Consider the following 17379-nt stretch of genomic DNA (forward strand, 5'->3'; position numbering starts at 1 on the left):
CAATAACTGCCTGTTTCGAAAGTGCTTTACTTTTTGATTTTAATATATAATCTAAAACTTAAAGGTTATGTTGTTGTTGTTACTAATGCCAATACCATCAACAAATTGCCAATACCAGCAAGTATGGTATGGGATACCGAGCAATTTTTAAGGTAGAAGATGCGTTTCTTATTATCTGTGGCGTTATCTATGACCGATAATACGACTTCAACCACACACTCGTCACAGTCCACTTTACAAAGCAAATTTATTCATACTCCATTCATTCATCCACAGATCGTAATTTTGACCCGAATCAAAGAATGATCTATCTGCAATTCAGTAATCCCAAAGGTATTGATTTACTATAGGAACTTGGAGGACTTTGTGATCCTGACAGATTTAACGCGCACCTATCACCATTTAATACACTGGGATTTTTGAAGGGCGGTGGGATTCGAATTCACGAACACGAGTCCATTGTCCTACTGGGCCCATTTAGAGTTTATGTAAGATTTAAACAGTTTGATCAAAGTACATTTAGGTTTAAAGCGCAAATTTTGTAAAACCGTTTTAATTAGTAGAAATCTCTCAATGGGCTTCCAATAGACAATTCTGTATGTAGACGTAGAATATACACTAATGTATATAATAATTGCAACGCAAGAAAGGCGGCACACCACGAACGTGAAATTTGCAGGACGGATAAAGCATGTTGTGGTATGGAAATGATTAGCTTATCAGCGCATTCATGCAAAGCAGGCGGCACCTACAATGTGTATAAAAGAAGAGATTTGACAGTAAGTTTCTCATACAGAAATTGAATTTGAGCGTTGTTCTTGGAAAAAAAAGGTTTTGTTATGACTCGTGTAAGAAGGAGAAATGTCTACCAGCACGTGTCTGAGTTTGATCGGGGGCAAATTGTGGCCTACTGGGGTTGCCGTTTATCATACCGAACTATTGCTGCTCGCGTTGATCGAGATCCCATGACTGTTAGGAGAATATAGAATCGGTGGGTTCATGACGGTCAGATTTAATGCCGTGCAGGGTCTCAGCGGCCCCCCATCACTAACAGTCGAGAAGACAGACATGTTATCCACGTGGCCTTAAGGGATCGTACAGCTGCGTCGCGAACCCTGAGTCAACAAATGGAATCATTTGCCAGACAACAAGTGTTTGCACGAATAGTTCGACGCCGTTTGCAGCAGCATGGACTGTCAGCACGGTGACCATATCTTCGGCTGCCCTTGACGCTGCATCACAGGCAGGAGAGCCTCCAATGGTGTGGTCAACGATGAACTTGAAGGCAGGAATGGCATGACGTCGTCCTTTCAAACGAATCCAGGTTCTGTATACGACAATCATGATGGCAGCATCCGTGTTTGGTGACATCGTGGAGAACGCCCCTTGGCAACTTGCATTTGTCATCGTCATACTGGCCCATCACCTGTAGTAATGGTATGGGGTGCCATTGGATGCACGTCTCGATCCCCTCATGTTCGCTTTGAACAGCACTTTAAACAGCGGCTGTTTTATTTCTGATGTGTTAGGGCCAGTCGCTCTACCTTGTCTTCGAAGCCTTCATATCGATACGTTTCAGCAGGACAATGCACGATCGCATGTTGCCCGTACTGTCCTGACCTTCCTTGACACAGAACATGCTCGCCTGTTGCCCTGACCAGCATGTTCTCCTGATCTCTCACCAATGGAAAACGTCTGGTCAATGGTTGCCGATCGACTGGCACGCCTCCAGCCGTCAGTCACTACGGTCGATGAATTGTGGCATAATGTTGAAGCTGCATGGAATGCTGTACGCTTCCTCTTATAATATCCTTTATAATTAAATTACAATTATTTTTATGTTATTTTCTTTTGGTCAACCAATGTTTCTAAATTTCAGCGCACCACGGTAAAGACGTAGACTGATAATTCTTGTTTTGATTTAAAACCAAGTATTAATAAATAGTTTTACATAATTAAGAAAAATTAAATTAGATTTTAAACAAATTTTATTTCAAACATTTTCAATATCTTCAAAAACCATCCAACCTTTCAGAAGTGTCAGAATACAATTATTTTTATGCTTCGGTTTACTGGGAAAAATTTAGAAAATAATTTGCTAGTTTCTACCTACAAATTCGAACAAAAGTTAGAAATCAATATATACTAATTAAAAATACTTGACCTTGATATATATACAGAGACATTTTGAAGGGATTCTTGATACTTTAATTGGGATTTGCGTGACGTTTCCGGTCCCAGACAATAGATTTTCGATGAAAAATAATGATGAATAAGATTTCCATCTTATAGTTAGTATTCTACAAAATTATTCAACCATTTTCGTATTTTTTGAAAACTTTTCAAATTTGCTTTTCAGTTTTGTATTTTTTTACTAAATGTGTGGTAATAAGATTTATAGTTTTCTAAAACTATTATTTTAGGTATATCATTAACAAATGAACGGAAAAATAACCACTTGAATGGTTCAAATACCATACATATTCGTTTTATAAACCAGAATAATGTTGTTGTTTTTAACCAGAAATGTCATTATCATGCAGCACGGTAGTTTCACCAGAATTTTTTTCTTATTGAAAAAAAATTGCAGCTTTGAGTGAATTGAAGAAAAAAAATTGGTATGTGGGGAATATTGATTTATATTTAACAATTATTTTCTAAAAGTGTTACGTTATTTTTTATGAAATCATTAGCAATAAAAAGCGTTACTGGTAAAGTAAACTTTTTAAAGATAACTTTAACAAGCTGTCGTAGCATTGGTGAAGTTTAGAGATTTGCAGCAATCATATAGTTTCTATTAAATAAAAACTCTACATATTTTTTCAGCTATTTGAGAAATTCATTACAAAAGATACTATGGAAGTAAAAGGTCTCAAAAAAAAATTTTAAATACGCCCATTGTATGGGCTTTTATTAAATATCCATACTTATAAATAACAAACGATAACATTTTTAATAAAATATACTTTTTTTTTGCTCATGAAAATATTTTTATTTCAACATATTTTCGCTAACAATGTTTTCTCATACATTATCATGAATACAAACAAATTTAAAAACAACGTGCACTTCTGCTCCTTTTCATTTACATAAAGAAACAGTGAAAAAATGCAAAGTACGACCATCTATGACACAAATAAAAGAAATGAAAACCTATTTCAATAACCAAATCTCAACTCCTAAATTTCGATTTGATTTCATTCATAATTTAGTATTATATCTCGAACAATGTGAGATCGGAAAAAAAATCAAATTTATCTTTTCAAAAATTCCAATGTCATCAAGAAAGCACAATTCAAAATCATAGGCATAGATTTTTCTGACAATACATATACCGTTATGAAATATAGAAAGAATGAATCTCAGCAGTATTTCAGTTCGATGCAACTGAAATGATTCTGTCAAAACAAGAATCATTTTCGAGGGAATTGTGGAGAAATCGCATATATATTTTCAAAATCCAATTATTGTCTTAAGAAATGCTTTTTTTTTTGTTTTGTTTCGTTTGAAAAGTTGATTGATTTTTTTATGGATTCTCGACGTCGTTATTCTTAAATAATCTAGTCATCGTTGATTCTAGTTGCTATCATTAAGATATCCGACTGATTTCGATACTTTTTCTTAAAAAAATGCTCAATTAAAATTTTTATTTTGTGTTTGGTTGGTAATCAGGGGTCCTAAAATTATAAATTTAAAGTAAAGCTCGAAAATGTATAAAATATTCTTCAAAGGGAAAATTTAAGCTTGAAAATCACAATTTTTAGTGTTACGCTAACCGCTCTGCAACAGAATAGCAATACATAAATTTCTAAATAAGTAATTAAATTGGAAAATATTTTTAGTTAAACATATTTTCGCTAATAATATTTTTTCATGCATAACCATGCACGCAAGAAAAGTTAACCATAGCACTCATTTCTTCTCCTTTTCATTTACATAAAGAAGCAGTGAAAAAATGCAAAGTACGACCATCTATGACACAAATAAAAGAAATGAAAACCTATTTCAATAACCAAATCTCAACTCCTAAATTTCGATTTGATTTCATTCATAATTTAGTATTATATCTCGAACAATGTGAGATCGGAAAAAAAAATCAAATTTATCTATTCAAAAATTCCAATGTCATCAAGAAAGCACAATTCAAAATCATAGGCATAGATTTTACTGACAATATATATACCGTTATGAAACATAGAAAGAATGAATCTCAGCAGTATTTCAGTTCGATGCAACTGAAATGATTCTGTCAAAACAAGAATCATTTTCAAGGGAATTGTGGAGAAATCGCATATATATTTTCAGAATCCAATTATTGTCTTAAGAAATGCTTTTTTTTTTTGTTTTGCTTCTTTTGAAAAGTTGATTGATTTTTTTATGGATTCTCGACGTCGTTATTCTTAAATAATCTAGTCATCGTTGATTCTAGTTGCTATCATTAAGATATCCGACTGATTTCGATACTTTTTTTTAAAAAAATGCTCAATTAAAATTTTTATTTTGTGTTTGGTTGGTAATCAGGGGTCCTAAAATTATAAATTTAAAGTAAAGCTCGAAAATGTGTAACATATTCTTCAAAGGGCAAATAATTTAAGCTTGAAAACCACAATTTTTCATGTTACGCTAACAGCTCTACAACAACTCTTTTTCTTTATTTATTTTTTTTATTTTTTTTATTTTTTATTTCCAATAAGCTGCACAATCGGTCTTGCCGATGAGCAGACCTAGTGCGTTCTCCAGAGGTGGTATCCACTCTTTCAGGACCACCACAATGGGTGAGATATCGTTGGTCATGTTAATTTGGACGTCTAGTTTCTGCCACACTAGATGACAGCACCGAGACTCTATTTGGATGCTAAAGTGCACTAGGAATTTAATTTTGCCGGAAATGCCAAGAGCTCTACAACAAAATAGTAATGCACAAATTTCTAAGTAAGTAATTAAATTAGGAAATATTTTTAGTTAAACATATTTTCGCTAACAATATTTTTTCATTCATAACCATGCATGCAGGAAAAGTTACACGCATTTCTTCTCCTTTTCATTTACATAAAGAAACGGTGAAAAAATACGAAGTACGACCATCTATGACACAAATAAAAGAAATAAGAACCTATTTCAATAACCAAATCTCAACTCCTAAATTTAGATTTGATTTCATTCATAATTTAGTATTATATCTCGAACAATGTGAGATCGGAAAAAAAATCTAATTTATTTATTCAAAAATTCCAATGTCATGAAGAAAACGTAATTCAAAATCATAGGCATAGACTTTACTGACTATACATAAACCATTATGAAACATTGGGGAATAAATAAATATCTCAGCAATATTTCAATTCAATGCAGCTGAAATGATCTTGTCAGAACAAGAATCATTTTCAAAGGAATCGCATAAACAGTTTCAGAAATCCAATTATTGTCTTAAGGAATGTTTTCGTCTTTTATTTGAAAAGCTGATTGAATTTTTATGAATTCGTGACGTCGTTATTCTTAAATAATTTAGTCATGGCTGATTTTACGATTGATTATCATTAATGATTAATACAATACATTAGTAATATTTTAAAATTAATCATACCATTATGAAATCTCCTTTAAACACCATGATGTCGGGTATATTTGCATTCCAGGACAATAAAAGAATCTAGAAAGAACGTTAGAACTTAGTCAATGAGAAGGAAACAAAAATTGACCAATGTAATCGGAAACTAGAAAAAATCGTAAGAAATTAGTCAAAAGTTAAATATGACCAATGTAATCATTTAACAATAAGTATTAAAAGAATAGTTTAAATTCAAACAAATTAAATTTTATATAGTACCAGAAAATAAAAAGGGTTACACATATAAACTTTTATAAAAAAATAACTACTATTCTATTATATAATTCAGTTTTGTAGTTTTGTTAAAAATTTATATCTGTTTCAAATTCGTTCTAACATTCTTAATTAACAGTACTTTATTACAAAAATTTGTTTGCCATTTGCAATTGTTAACAAAATGTGATTTGTAGTAGTGTATGCGTTTCATATGCGATTTGTTATTCAGTATTATTAATAAAATTTGACTTTGATATTTTAGAAATTCTTTATATATTATAGAATCACTTTTCACTCTGCAAATCTATGTTAAATATTGATGAACAGTTATCTCAACTTTTTAAGAGAATCATTAGCATCATTTTTCTTTCAAATTGCTGCATTTTATTTTTCACATATTTAGAAATGTTCTATTAAATAACTTTAAAAATAATACTCTGATTTATGCTAGATTGCAGTAAAAAAACGCTAAAAAATTTTTTTAAGTATTTGATATTTCTTCTTGAAAAAGTGATTCACTCTTTTTCCTACCCTTTTTGAAAGAAATCTATTTCTTCCGGGTGTTTTTTTTTCACTGATTAAAAAACATTTCCATCTGTGTTAGAAATATAGAAACCATCAGAAGTGATTGAAGAAGAGTTGTATAGTGCACCAAGGAAACGGACCAACCTGAATAGCTTTAAATCTAATGATCGGAACTTCACACTGTAGGACTCAATCTTAATGGTGTGAATAGCTAACCTCATACATGCAAATTAATTAGTCGATATTTTAAAGTACGAAATCAGATATATATTTTTCGACGGATTCGAATTTCTGATCCCCAAAATATAGGGAGTAAACGCAATCGGAGAAATATGGTTTGTTCAAGAGAATGATCGGTTTGGACTTCTTAATGTTAATTTCAATTTTTTCGTATTTTGCCATATCTCGAGAACTTTTTAAGAACATTGAAAAATTGTTTCACACAATTATAAAATTTGTTTATTCGAAGATAATCCCTTGCAAAAAATAACTTTTAGTAAATATCTTTCATTTCATTTATTGAGGTACGAAAAAAATTTGAATTGTAAGGTATACAATTTTTCGCATCATTATAAAAATTGTTTTAAAAAGTCATATTAAAAAATTAAATTGAAAAATTATATTAAAAAAAATTTTTTTGCATCATTTTTAAAAATGTAATTTTACATGAAAAAATACAAAATTTTAGCTAAATCTGTAGGTAATTCCTAAAAAATATATATTAGATAAATTAGAATCAAATTTTATATTTTGTCATGCAAAATTACACACTTTAAACTGATGTAAAAGATTGTATACCTTACAATTCAAAATTTTTTCCTCTATTCTTAAATAAATGAATAAAAAATAATAAATATTTAATAAAAGTTATTTTTTGCTAAAAATTATCTTTAAATAAATTACTTCTATGATCTTGTGCAAAAATGTTTAAATTCGGATAAAAAGTTCTCGAGATATGGCGAAATACGTATATTTTGGGGGTCAAAAATTCAAATCCTTCGAAAAAAAGGGTATGTCTATTTAGAGTAAATAGGTTTTTTGTGTCTGAATTCGTAACTTAAAATATCTTCGGCACTAATTAGTTCGCATATTGTAGGTCAGTCTTTCGAACTATTAAAATTGAATCATATAGGGGAGAGGGGGGCACATGTGAACAGGGGGCACATGTGAACATGGTATGTTTTACCAATATGATTTGAAATAAAAAATCTCGAAAAATTTTCAATTGATGGCAGTACTAGTCCTACCTCTCTGAAAAACTTTCAGAACAATGAGACATTTTGTTGGTCTATTCTGACAATTTCTTTGTATCAGCTGGTGTTGCATATATTATAATCGCTCGCTTCTCCAAGTGAAAGCATAATATAAATCAACTAATAAACTAAAATTAACTATTGCAGATCATTATATGAACATTCAGGTAAGTTTATGACAATTATTCTTTTTTTTTACTCAATTGAAAGTTCTTTATTTTTCAAGTTAGGTTTAAGAAGGATGATGGGGGCACTTGTGAACAAAACATCTGGGGCAGATGTGAACAGTTCACAAGTGCCCCTACATAGTATTAAGATTATTATCCTCATGATATTATAAGTTTAAAAAATATGTATGCATTTAAAATTATCATTATTTAATTTTCCATAATTAATTTATTAATTTTTCCTTTAAATTTTTTTTTATTAAATGGTTGATCGCGCATCACGCATATTAACTGATACACCTGAGAAAATAGAATTGTTAAATCTACAAATGAAAAGATAGAAAAAATGAAAAAAAAAGCATGAAAGAGTATTAGAGAAGAAAGAAAAAGGCCCATTACAACACCCGTGGAACATGAAGTTGCGAAAAACCCAATTACGGATAAATTATTGTACAGCTGAAAAATTATTTTCTTATTGACAGTACTGTTGTACAATTTAAATTCACATAGTAAGCTACAACCCTCTCAGTATAATGCGTATCTATATCTGTTATATTAAAGATTTTTTTTCTTTGAAATATGATGATTGCTTTGTGTTTTTAATCTTGTTCATATGTGCCCCAGGCCTGTTCACATGTGCCCCCAATAGGGGCACATGTGAACAATTGAAGTCATTTTTCTAAAATATTATAAAGTAAAGAAATATTTTATTGAAAAATCTCAAAAAATTCCACAAGACAAAGAAAATACTATTTAAACATATGGACTTTTTTACTATGAAAAATTGATGATATTTTTCGAAAAGTGAAGAAATAAAAAAATGTGTTCACATGTGCCCCCCTCTCCTCTACCTTGAAAATCCGATCATTAGATCAAAAGTTAATCAAAGTGATCCATTTTTTTGCACACTGTGGCACTGTGCCTTAATTTTTTCTCAAACTGAATTTGAATTACTCTCTATTATAGCGAAACCAAAAAATGAAGATTAGCACTCTCAGTGCTTCGCAATACATATTTTATAATTTATGGAACTATGAATAATTCAGTACCTATATGAAGCCTTAAAAATTTCTTTCCCCTTCAGATAAACTTTTACAGAGTATGTCAACGTTGACACTGTAAGCTGTTGTGTATCAATTTTATTTGATTTAGAGAACACTGTTCTACTATAAATAGTGCGGGGATGTCAAGTTTAAAAGAATGGTTGGATCAATAAGTTATTATTAAAAACTCTTGCCAAAGGTTTGGCTTTTCTTAAAGTATTCGGTAACTCTCTATTTCATCTTGTATCCTTGCAAAACACTTTTACCGTTTTACTAAAAAACTATTTTAGATGAAGGCTTTTCTACTCTGTTTTCTATAAATCAAATATTAAAAGTGTCTTTTTTTAAAAAAAAATGAACTAGTGTCTTATTTTACTGGAAGATTGAAGAAGAAAACATTTCGAGACATAATCAATCTGAAATTACGAGAGTAATTTTTTGTGATCAAATTAAATTTTTATAAAAACAAGGTTTAAAATCGCAAATGGTAAAAATTTTATCAAAAGTCCATACGCGTTTCGATGACATAAGGTACGCCTTCATCAGTAGGATTAAGTACTGATATGGTAATAACAGATACCTCATACAGCTTACCTCATACCAAAGAAATAAATAGATAGTCAAAAGATTCAAAAAATTAATGATTTCTAAATGTTAAACAAGTATGGTACATCAGTAAGGTCATCAACAACAGAGTTTTTATTTTTGATGGTGTAGTTACTCAACTTGTTTTTTGGAAGAGTTAGCAGTTAGAAAATAATGATTCACAATGGGGGTTTATTTAACGTCAAAAATCTAGTACCCAGATCAAAATCATTATTCCATCTCTTTTTTTAAAAAAAAACAAGCATTTTGTCCAGCTAAACCATCTTTTATAAAGATACAACAAAATGATACTTTTTGTTATGATCATTATTCATTCAAGCACTAAGTACACGAAATGAATTAAACAAAACAAGTGGGAGGGATGCCACTTAGAGAGAACAAATGGCGCTCTTCAGAAAACAATGACCTCACAGAAATGACTCTTCTGATAACATTTTGCTTACACCTATCATATTTCATCAGTTAATGAAAGTAATCCATTGCTTTTTCGCCCCGTATAGGGTAAATAAATAAATGGTTTCCGTGACACCTTTGTGAGTCATATATTAAATGGATTCGCAAATAATTCTTCTCCTTCATTTAATGCCTCTCGTTGCCATAAGAGACTTTCTTTTTATTGTTCTCTTCGTAATGAAGTTGTTGTTTAATTAAGAGAGGCTTCAACGACTATCTTAAAATTTAGCACAGCATGTTTCTAACAAAATGATAGGTGTAGGAAAAATTAGAGAAAGGAAATGGAGGAAAAATATGAGAAAAAACGAACTTATTTTGCTGTTTAAATGCGTAAATTATATCGAACTCAATATGCGGATTTGATTTTATTTAATAACCGTTGAACAGCCGATACAATTTCGAGTTTACGACTACTAATGTTCAACTTGTAGCCTTGTAATTTTGAACCCAATCCAGAAGACAATGCAACTCCTGGATCAAGTCTTGGATAAAATTTGCCTTTGTGGAACACTTTTTAATGGAACTAACCAGCATTTGCGTTACATGGAGGGCAAAGACAAAGACTCCCACTGTTAGTCTGACGGCAAGGGGGCTCTAATCCACGATTCGTCAACCACATATTTTACGTCAGCAAGGTGGTCGGTGCAAACCGGGTGTGGAATTTATATCGACCAGGCATCACCTCATTGGAAGGCGAACATTGAGCCATCACGGTTCAATATGCGGATTCGCAATGTTTTTTTTTTTTTATTTGTTCCATAAATTAAAAATTTAAGGGACATGGTTCTTTTTAAAGGCATACTTTGGGAGTTGAGTTTTTCATCTAGATAATGCTTTACCTGGTGCGTCACAAACAAAAGTATCATTCCATTGATTTCGTGATTTATCTGAACAATATGAAATTTCCGTTTATAATTTCCTGTGATATTACTATTTTCTAACCGTTCTTTCAAAAAAAGAAATCAATACAGTATCACAAATGCATATTTTTAACAAAGCTATAAATTTTCAAGCTAACTCAGCAAATCACTAGATTAGAGAATGAATGAAAATAGAGAATCAATAAATAAGTGAGTAGGTGAATCATGAAATAAAGTATTTAATAAGCTATTAATTCATTTCGAAATAAAAAAATTTCATCATTTTTTTTAAAAAATAGAAATCAATACAGTATTACAGATACATATTTTTAACAAAGCTATAAATTTTCAAGCTAACTCAGCAAATCACTAGATCAGAGAATGAATGAAAATAGAGAATAAGTGGGTGAGTAGGTGAATCAATAAATAAAATGTTTGATAAGCTATTAAATTAACAATTCAACAAAAAGAAAGAAATTCGTGCATCATTTAAGGAAGGATCTGATAAATTGGTGAATCAATTATTAAAGAGAACAATAAATAATTGAATTAAGAAGTTAGTGAAGTAATAAATGAACAGACGTTTGAATTACTGAACCAATACAACACCTAAACGAATAAATAAGTGAATCAAAAAATAGAAAACCGACAAGTTAGTTAATCGATAACTGACCACATCAGCTAATTTAAAAATGAGATATTTTATAAATTATTAAATTAATGAATGAGCATAGAAATTACTAAATGAATCAATGATTTGATAAATCTATAAATCAATGCTTCTGCGGATTAATAAGTGTGTGAATTAATGAATCGGTTAAATAATAAATCAGCAAAGCAATGAGTTACAAAATCAATAGATCACAGAATGAATGGATAAGTAATTCACAGAATAAAAAATCTATATGTTAGAAAATCAACGAATGAAACATGGTGTATTCGATATGCTAAATATTTATTAATGAGCCAAAAAAATGAATCAGTCAATTCAAAACTGATTGAATTGATGATATAGCGAAATCAGACAAAATAAATAACTCTTATTCTTGTGATTTCAGGTAAACATAACCACTCGTAATGACAATTTGCGATTGCTTGTACTCAAGATCGAACGGAATTAAGATTACTTTTTAACAGTTATCTATAATCAGTTACAATTATCATTTTCTTAATTTTTGAAATTAACGTTTCTCTAGGCATTAGACATTCATTACTAGGTAAGTTTTTACGTGTTTTTTTTTTCTTACTGGTTTAAATTGTTTAAACACTCGCATTTCATACTTAGTACTTTACCCACCATTTTAATGTGTCAAAAATGTTACAACTTAGCCGGAATAACTCTGAATCAGCAACTGAAGACTCTCACGTCATACAATTAATAAATATTATTCAGATATGTTGCAAATCAGCTTAGATTTATTTAAGAATATGTAAAAGAAATCAACCCCTCTATTATTCTTTGCATGGATTATCTTTGGATAAACGAATTTTATAATTATGTGCAAAAACTTTTCAATTTGCTTAAAAAGTTAACATAGAGTATTTTTTTGTCCACACTGAATAATTAGCATACATGAAGTCACCCTCTCTAACCGTTAAAATTAAATCCTAGAACGTGAAGATCCGATCTTTAGATCTAAAGTTATTCTGGGATGTCTGTTTTATTCGCACACTGTACACCGAATTCGGATTTGAGAATCACTAACTTACGTACAGTATTTAGATTTATGTACAGTTTATGTACAGCTCAATTTAAAACCGGATCTATTTAACAAAATGGTTAATGATTTATTCAAAAGAGTATTTTTGCGACAAGATCGTAAACAAGATCGTAAACTTTCCATGACACTAATACGCTAATTCGTTTTATAATAATCTCTTTTTAAAAAAAAATGCATAAAATGCCTCTTTTCTCAGTATCTTTGAAGCCGATCAACCCTATAAAAATGTGTGACTTAATAATTGTAACACTATTGATAGTTTTGAATCCATTCTGGATCACAAAAAGTACAAAAATTGTGTTTAAATTTTTATACCGTAAACCGGGGCGAGTCTACCCATTTTTTCAGTTTGTCAACTTTCAAGTGGTCAAACTTTTGTAAATATTAAAGAAAAAAGGCTTTTAATAGGTGTTTCGGAATCGCTATTTATCCCTCTTTAAAGCTGTGAAATCGATTTTAGAAAATATTAACAGTTACGCTGATACTGTATATTTTTATAGAACTGCTGACAAATCTCTCGTATGGGGCGAGTCTACCCATTCTACTAAAATTAATGTTAACATTGCAAATAATCAAATTTTACTACTAAATTTTTATTTTAGTTACTATATAGGATATTTATGAAGTAAAATTCATAACTTTATTATATATTCCCTTTTTTTATTCATAAAATAACACAAATTGAGTATTTGATCGATTATCACATTTTGATCACAGTTTTGTTTTTATAATCATTAACATTATAAAACAACATTTTTTTCTGATTATTGTTGATAAAAATAAATTAAAATTAATGTAAATTTACAATTAAATAATTAATAAATAATAATAATTAAAGATTATTAACAAAATCGAAATTCAAACATTGGGAATCATGAAAAATTTCGTAAGAATATAATTTCGAACCATCTGTAATAATAAATAATAATTTATTTAACTTGCATTAAATAAAAAAAGTTAATTTTGTAATGTGAAAATTGAAAAAATAGGTAAAATAAACATATTTTATATTTACATTTATATTTAACCTATAAATTTTCTTATTAATGATAAATTTATCAATGCAGAATTAAAATAATTTACTCAAATTCATTTAAAATGACTTAATTTTAATATAAACAAAGTTCTAAATTACATTATTATGCTTTATTAAAACTAAATACGAATGGGTAGACTCGCCCCGCGAATTCTGGCTTTTTGTTTACAACAGCAAAACTTACATTCTTTTTTTTTTTTTTCATATAAAATTAATGCAATCTTAGTCTTAGATAAGTTTATCACTTAACCAAAGTGAAAATAGTAATTATAATAATATACTTACGGAGCACCAACTAAAAGTTTGCTGATTTTCAATACAAATCTCTCAAAAGACGTTTGAACAGGTCGGTTAAAAAGACACCAAATAAATAAAAACGGATCAAATTACTACTGCGCCATCTTCCTTAGAGTCTGAACTAAGTCCTCCGTCGGTAAAAAAATTTTTATTTGAAATTTAAAAGAGTGAAAATTAAATAAAACTAAAATGGGTAGACTCGCCCCTGGATGGGTAGACTCGCCGCGGTTTACGGTAACTTTTTATATAATAACAAAGTTTTAAGTACCAACACAAAATCTTCGTTTTTTTTTAAAGGTTATGCAACTCGAGAAAAGTTAAGTGATTATGCGTAACCATGTGGTTTAAATCAGATTTAATTGCATACCTGCAAGCGACGTCATGCGTGTGTGAAACAAGATAGGCTTCTGAATCGACAAATGCCACGAAATACCTACAATGACGTCACCTGAAGGTATCCAATTCCACATTTGTGCTCAACATACAACTCGCTCACTCAAAATAGCCTTTGTCGTTTCTACGCTTTCAAATTCGAAGATCAAAATCAACGCAGAACTTAGTTTGTCAAATCTAGATACGTCTGTACTACATTTCATCAACATTGTACAAGGTAAGGTGAACATAATGGTTAAAAATTGTTCTACTTGACTTTAATGTAAAATAAGATTTAATTACCAAATTCAATCACAAGCGTTGTATTTTCCTCTAAAACAGAAGAAATAATCATCAGCAACACAAAAGTAAAAGTTTCAGTCAAACATGAAGAGTAAAAACGCATAAATCTGAAATTCAAAAACATCTGCCAAGACAGATGCTTTCATTCTTAATGTAAATGTGACCTGATTTCTAAGGCAGTGATAAATAATTGGCTTAGTTAAAACAAAATCTACGCCAATATTTTACATCCATTCATTCTAGGGGGTGCATTGTTTTCCTTCCGAAAGAATAGAAAATCTTTCATCTAACTTTCTCTATATACATTCTCACCGGTGTTCCCTTAAAACATTTCATTAAGAAAACAATTTATCAAACATTTTGCAGAGAGTTAAAGTCTCGAATTAATTTTGTACTTCGCGAGGTTTTTGACTTTTGACATTGTTTTTGTTATAAGATAAAATTTATTCATTTATTCCGACTTTTAAATCAGAATCATACCATGAATATATATATATATATATATATATATATATATATATATATTTATATATATATATATATATATATATATATATATATATATATATATATTTATATATATATATATATATATATATATATATATATATATATATATATATATATATATATATATATGTATGTATATATATAGCATAATAAATAAGAACAAAAAAACACGAAGAAAATTAAGAAAAACAATAAGTTTTATTTATTGCGCATAAGCTGCAAGTAAATAGAACTCATAAAAAAATAAGTTCAAAATGTAGAGAAAACAAGGGAAAAATTCATTTGTTGTAATTTTTTTGTGCTTCTCACACTATTGTATTAATATATTTTGCTTTGGCTATATTGATGCAATTTTAGAAAACACTCTTTTTCGCGAATATAATCGTGTGAGCTGATGAAAAGATTATATCTTTCATTTTTCGGATTTTTTAAAAATTTTTGTCTTTTTTTCCGGTTTTTTGTTATTTTTATTTTTATTATTATTTTTTCTTTTTTTTCCCCTTTTTCATTGTTCTGTAATTTTTCCCTTGTTTTCCCCACATTTTGAACTTGTTTTCTCTACATTTTTGCAATTTAAGTTCCCATACTTCCTTTAACCCCCTTATCATGCTTTGCCCATCCAACCACCCATCTGATTTTGAATCAATCGGGAAATTCCCTCTCACATACAAAAGGACAATAACCGAACAAGATAGAATAGAAAGAATGTTAGAAAAACTACAACCAGCTAATAAACATCTCTTTAAAGGAAAGGGAAGAAAGAGAACAGGGAAAAAAATTATTTTAATTTTTTAGAAAAGCGTATAAAGCGGGATTTTCTTAAAAAAGGATAATGTGAAATCTGAAATATTTTAATATTATCGGTATAAGCGATTTTCACTGACCAGCAGAAAATGGCGTAGGAAGCAGGATAACGTACGAAACGGATGACGTAAGACCGGTATGTATATATATATGCTAAAAATCTAGACAAAACTGGGCATGCTAAAAATCTAGACAATGCTGGACAAAGCATGCAGCTTATGCTCAGTAAATAAAACTTATTATTGTAGTGAAACTTCTAGTGCGACTTCCAACAAGGTTGCTTTAAACGTTTAACGCAATGATAAACAAACAAAACATTAATAGCAAGAAAAAGTCGTTTGGTTGCCTAGCAACCAGCTAGAGTTGCAGTTATTACATCAGCAGACGATTTAAAACAATTATTCAAACTAACTGTTTATTGATGACGGAACATCTTTATTGCCACTATCCACTGCAGGTTCACAAGCTCTGGCAGGCGTTACTGGTGAAGAAATTGATTACTGTGAGCGGCCTGTGATCCTTGCAGGAGATTTTAATGTGAATTTCTCGTTACCCGAAGCTGAAACATTATTAACCTTCCTTAAAGACAAATTTGGATTGGAAATGATAAATGGTAGGAATGATCCAACAGGGGGAACTACCATTGATGCAGTTTTTGCAAGAAATATTGAAAAAATAGAACTCAAACATTTCGTATCTTACTTTAGTTATCATAATCCCATTGTAAATGTTATATATTTGGATATTTCTCCACTCAAAAATGATAATTAAAAGATGCAATCAATTGTGAATTGTATGCAATGTTAATAAAGTTTGTCTTAAGAAACAATATGATTTCCCTAAAAATCAATTTCTACCTCTTCCTATTTTCATTTCCACATTACGAAGTTTCACTTCTTCCGCGCGGAGGGATCCCACGCACTATTTTTTTAACATTATAGTTTTCGGGTTATTGCAGCAGTATCTCTTAATAATTTTCTGAAACAGGGGCAATAACTATTTTTTTTTTCTTAATTTTCTTCTTTAATCTCTCTTTTCCTTTTTTTTTAGTCTTTATTGTGCTTTATATATAAGCACTTTAAAGACAAAAAGGGAAAGAGAAGAAAACGAAGAAAATTGATAAGTTTTATTAACTGCGCTTAAGCTGCAAGTATATAGAACACATAAAATAAGTTAAAATACTGAGAAAATATGGGAAAAATTGAAGATAAATGAGAAGAAAAGGAGAAAAATAATCAAAATAAAATTATTTTTAAAAATATTTCTTTTTTAATTTGTTAATCTAAAATAAAATGTTATTAACTATCCGGAAAACAAATCTCTTCATCAGCTCACACGATTATATCCGCAAAAAGGAATGCTTTCTAATCTTGCATCAATTTCGCCACAATAGTGTGGGGAGCACTCGAAAAATTTAAACAAAAATAGAACGCATTCAATTAAAAATATATACGAAATAAAACATATCAAGCGAAAAACAGGGAATAAAATGTAAAGAAAATATAGAACAAAAACACAAAAGGAAATCTATTAAGCGAAGACGAATTCAAAACAACTTACACGCACCGAAACTATTTGAAATGGTATCGTATTAAGATTGCCAGA

The 17379-nt window shown here is 29.8% G+C and overlaps 1 protein-coding gene across 1 annotated transcript in view; it reads right to left on the reverse strand.

Annotated features, from left to right (window-relative positions):
* Window positions 1-1575: 1575 nt before the first annotated feature.
* LOC147807313 (uncharacterized) overlaps window positions 1576-17379 on the reverse strand; it is a 66160-nt gene continuing 50356 nt past the window's right edge. The window contains exon 3 of the mRNA XM_087168879.1: window positions 1576-1811. Within this exon, the coding sequence (XP_087025005.1) occupies window positions 1576-1811 (236 nt within the window). The remainder of the gene's footprint in view (window positions 1812-17379) is intronic.

The sequence above is a fragment of the Parasteatoda tepidariorum genome, chromosome 7 (genome assembly GCF_982258835.1).
Source record: "Parasteatoda tepidariorum strain Cologne lab strain chromosome 7, Ptep-v5.0, whole genome shotgun sequence".
In the NCBI taxonomy this organism is placed as follows: domain Eukaryota; kingdom Metazoa; phylum Arthropoda; class Arachnida; order Araneae; family Theridiidae; genus Parasteatoda; species Parasteatoda tepidariorum.